The 5409-nt window shown below is 34.4% G+C and overlaps 1 protein-coding gene across 1 annotated transcript; it reads left to right on the top strand.

Annotated features, from left to right (window-relative positions):
- LOC104763292 lies at positions 1891–4080 on the top strand. The gene is made up of 6 exons (XM_010486683.1): positions 1891–1895; positions 2075–2226; positions 2335–2429; positions 2520–2782; positions 2957–3158; positions 3562–4080. Exons 1-6 carry the CDS (start codon positions 1891–1893, stop codon positions 4078–4080), a joined length of 1236 nt encoding a protein of 411 aa, XP_010484985.1.

A 5409-nucleotide genomic window follows, 5' to 3' on the forward strand; every position in this document is an offset into this window, starting at 1 on the left:
CAAACCCATATAACAACATTTAGGAAAAGTTTAAAAAAATATTTAAGATTTGAGATATAGTGGGAGCGAAGGACAAAATGATTATTGATATGACACCCCGGTTTCAGAGACTTGCGAAGAGGTTTAATAGAATTGATTTGGCCACCTATGTCACCAAAGTGCACTTATCTTTTCGGTCAAGGGTCCTGAGAAAACTCTAAAGTTAAGCATGCTTGAGCGGGAGTAGTCGCATGATGGGTGACCTTCCGGGAAGTGACTGTCGGAATTGTGCGAGTGAGGACAAAACACAGGGAAAGATCATGTGGTGATTTGTAGGGATGGTAACAAGTTTTTAACGCCTCCCGGACATAACAAACCGACCTTCAAATATGGATGGGCTCACGGGCCTAGTTAGAGGACATAAGGCCCATTAAGGAAGGTGGGCCCATGGACTGGGATTAGACATGGGGCCCATTGAGAGGTTACGGACGGAACGTTACAAGTGGTATCAAAGCCAAACCCAGATGAGTGTGTAGTCGAGTGGGCTCACTATCAGGGGTGACGGTCTTGGTGCGCAACGAGGACGTTGCGATCTGGTAGTGGGGGTGAATTGTGACACTCCGGTTTCAGAGACTTGCGGAGAGGTTTAAAAGAATTGATTTGGCCACCTATGTCACCAAAGTGCACTTATCTTTTCGGCCAAGTGTCGTGGGAGAACTCTAGAGTTAAGCGTGCTTGAGCTGGAGTAGTCTCAGGATGGGTGACTTTCCGGGAAGTGACTGTCGGAACTGTGCGAGTGAGGACAAAACACAGGGAAAGATCATGAGGTGATTTGTAGGGATGGTAACAAATCTTTAAAGCCTCCCGGACGTAGCAAACCGATCGTCAAATATGGATGGGATGTAAGACCCATTAAAGAAGGTGGGTCCATGGACTGGAATTGAACATGGGGCCCACTGAGAGGTGGCGGACGGAGCGTTACAATTGATATGATGGCAACGGCGGACCCACGTAGAGTTAAGGGTAGTCAGCTGACCTGGTCAAATTTTGAAAATTTTTCTAGTAGTATAGGTTTTGTATATCTATATCTAATGTAATATAAAATATTGCACCAATTTGACCTCCCTAATTTTATGGTGACATCGAAGGCCCAACCCACAATGAAACAAAGTTTTTTTTGTTTTAAGTTAGAAATAAATTAGCCCATATTTTAACCTAACTATTAATATTTGTCAAACCAAAGTGAGTTTAAATAAAGAAAAAAAAGAACTTTTGTCTCATATGTGCCTCAGTTTTGTAATTTTCTTCTTCCCAACTCACGATTCACGAACAGAACTGAGCAGGTCGACCTTTTCAATCGATTAATCAAGTAAGTTTATAAAAACTAGATTTTGTTTTTACAATGATTTAATTAAATTGTATTGAAATTTCAATATATATTAATATATAGGAGTTAAGTCTTAGAATTGCAATAAAATTTTGTGCTTGTATAAAAGGTAAACAATTTGTAATTATAAATTTTAATCCAACTTTTTGTGATCATAATTAATGAGTTAAAAATTTCTTTTATTAATAGTTGACCGTGTACGTACACCAATTTGTTGCTTGATCATGTGTAGACTTTTGGTTAAATTGGTGTTGATGAACTGTGTAGAAAAAAAAGAAGAAAAATTGTGTGTATCATAATTCATTTGGCATATATATATATATTTATGTATTTATTTATTTAATGTTGACAATTTTGTTTTCATAATTTGGTTTCAGTCAAAGGTTCAGAGCAATGAACACTTTGAAAAATTATTATAAAAGAAAAGAAACATCTCCACTTCGGAAGTGAATCAAATGATATTGACTTATCTTGGGATCGAGTAGATCGAAAAAGAATAACTGATTATCATCTAAATCAAAGAGATGAGGTAATTCAGAGATACTTGATTAGAGGATCTTGTCAACCTCGTGGGCATACTTTTAAACAAATTCTGATAGGAAAGACACCAAGACGTTTTAATCCAGCTTGGTTTGATCGATACCAAAACTGGTTAGAGTATAGTGTGAAAGAAAAAAAAAGCTTTTTCCTGTGTTGTTACTTGTTCAGAGACAGTTCTAGGAAAGCTGTGAGAATTGATGCATTTATCACAGATGGATTCTGTAGGAGGAATAATTTCAAAAATTTTTCAGATCATGTGGGAGATGTTGATAGTTTTCATAACAACGCAGTTATGAAGTGTGAAAATTTGATGAAACAAGGTCAGTCAATTGAGCATGTTTTGCATAAACAGGACGATATTACAAGAAATGAGTATCGTATTCGGTTGAATGCTTCAGTTGATGCTTCCAGATACTTATTGCGACAAGGATTACCTTTTCGTGGTCATGATGAGTCTGAAAAATCTGCTAATCGAGGAAACTTTGTGGAACTTTTTAAGTACACTGCTGATCAGAATGAAGTTGTAAGGAAAGTTATTTTAAGTAATGCTCCTGGAAATAATCAAATGAAATGTCCTAATATTCATAAAGATATTGTTCATTGTTTTGCAGAGGAAGTAGTCAAATCTATTATTGAAGAGATTGATCATGATGTTTTTGCTTTGTTGGTGGATGAATCTGCTGACGTTTCTGATAAAGAACAAATGGCAGTAGTGTTTAGATTTGTTGATAAAAGTGGGATAGTCAAAGAGAGATTCTTGAGTATTACACATGTGAGTGAGACATCTGCAACATCTTTAAAATCTGCTATTGATAATTTGTTTGCTAAATATGGATTGAGTATTAAAAAGTTGAGAGGGCAAGGCTATGATGGAGCAAGTAATATGAAAGGCGAATTCAATGGATTAAAATCATTAATTATGAGGGAAAGCACATCAGCATATTATGTCCACTGTTTTGCTCATCAACTTCAGTTAGTTGTTATAGCAGTTGCAAAAAAACATTTTAATGTTAGAGACTTTTTTGATATGATTTCTCTATTGTTGAATGTGGTGGGAGCTTCATGCAAAAGAAAAGATATGATCCGAGAGAGTCATAGAAAAAAGATTCAAGAAGAAATTAATAATGGTGAAAGAAGTACTGGAACAGGGTTTAATCAAGAGATCTCTCTTCAAAGACCAGGAAATACCCGTTGGAGTTCTCACTACAGAACTCTAGTGCGATTGATTGAGTTATTTTCTTCTATAATCGAGGTGCTCGAGTACATTGAGAATGAAGGTGTACATGACTTGAAAAGACGTCAAGCAAATGGCCTCCTTAACTATTTACATAGCTTTGATTTTGTGTTTTATTTGCAAATGATGATACACCTTTTAGGACTCACAAAGAATTTGTCAATGGCGCTACAAAGACAAGATCAAGATATTTTAAATGCTATGACATTGGTAGGATCAACTAAGAGGCAACTTCAATTGTTTAGGGATGATGGGTGGAATTCTCTCATGATGAAAGTTTCTTCATTTTGTGAGAAACATGAGCTTGAAACGGTTGAGATGGAGGCAGATTTTGTTGACCCGAAGAGACGAAGAAAAAAAAGGAGTATCAAATATGCATCATTACAAGGTCAATTGCTTATATGATATCTTGGATATGCAGCTTCAAGAATTTAACAACCGCTTTAATGAGGTGAACACTGAATTGCTTATTTGTGTTGCTTCTCTATCTCCCATTGATGCATTTTCTGAGTTTGATCACTCAAAGTTATTGACGTTATCTAAGTTCTATCCAGATGACTTTAGTTCGGGGGAGTTCATATCTCTTGAGCAAGAATTATCTATCTACATTGATAATGTACGAAATGATGACATATTTTCTAATTTGAAGAATCTAGGGGACCTTGCTCGATTGTTGGTGGAAACACGAAAACATATGTCATATCCTTTGGTTTACAAGCTTTTGAAGTTGGTTTTGATTTTGCCGGTTGCTACTACAACTGTTGAGAGATGTTTTTCAGCCATGAAATTCATAAAGACGCATCGACGTAATCGGATTGGAGATGAATTTTTGAATGGTTGTTTAGTTTGTTTTATCGAGAAAGATGTGTTCAATACTATTACAAATGAGACTGTGATAAAAAGATTTCAGAACATGAAGAATCATAGAATGCTATTGTAGGATGTTTTTCTTGGACGTTGTATATTTTTAATATGAAAGGAATTTTTTTACTATGTTTTGACCTGGGTGAAAAAAATTCCTGGATACGCTACTGTATGATAGTAATCCAAATTAGATAATAGAGATGAATCTTTAAAAATAAAATAATGTAAAATATATATCTTTTAGTCTCTAAAATTAAAATTTAGCATTAAACTATTGCAATAATATGTTATTTGTACAATACATGTGTATATCCAACGATGTTTTTTAAAATACATGTATAATATATACCAACATATATACAAAGTTTTTATATGTAAAAAAGACTGAGCATTCCTTTTTAAGTGACAATACACAGAAATTCTTTATAATGAAAAAACTCAAAATATATAACCAATTATGCAAAAATAATTTTACCATAATATCTCACCTTTAATTGTTGGTTGACTTTGTTACTCATTTTGGTGGTGGGTCTGAAGGGACCGAATGACTAGCATTCTCTTGTAAATATTCTTTCATAAAAGGTTTCAGTGGTGCCATTCTTTCTTTCCATCCATCAAACCTACCCACAATTTCATTTAACTTCTCTCCCATCTCATTTTTAAAGATGTTTACGAGATCCACCAAATCAGCTATACTAGGGTTTCCCGAATTTTCAATGGCAGCTATTTCTTCATTCACATTCTTAGATTCCCCTCCCACTCTTCTTTCTACTCGGGACTGAACATCTTCGTTAAACATGTGTTCAAAGTTTTATCATCCCTATTGTTTTTAGGAAACAAATCTATAATCGTTATTGCTTAGAGTAATTTAGATTTGTTGATCTTTATAACAAGTCGACACATGTTTAATTCTAAACCATATTGCTTTGACTTCGCATGCTTTAATATATCAATATCTCATGCTTTATTGATTAATTCATGTTGTTTAAAGATTGATTACCGATTATGCTCCACGTTTGACCTTAAACGTGCAGTCTGGAGTATTGACTTATATTATTATGTTTGTTTATGATCGATTATGCTCCATATTTGATCTTAAACGTGTCTGATCATAGTTAGTGATTTATATTATTATTATGTTAAATATAAATGTTTCAGTTAGTTTTGATTAAGCTTGAAGTCAAACATATGAGTAATACTGAAATTTATTCATCAACGATTAATACCCCTTTGCTTTACCCTTAGCATATTGAGGATCTATACTATATTATTTAATCTGTTTATTTTATCTCATGTCTTATAATATACTCACGTGGTATCGTTTGTTTGATGCATCGTTTGTGACGTCGTCTCCGTGTTGATTTATATACCGAAAGCTATACAAGTTATATCTTAACATAAGAGG

Source organism: Camelina sativa, chromosome 18 (assembly GCF_000633955.1).
Source record: "Camelina sativa cultivar DH55 chromosome 18, Cs, whole genome shotgun sequence".
Taxonomy (NCBI): domain Eukaryota; kingdom Viridiplantae; phylum Streptophyta; class Magnoliopsida; order Brassicales; family Brassicaceae; genus Camelina; species Camelina sativa.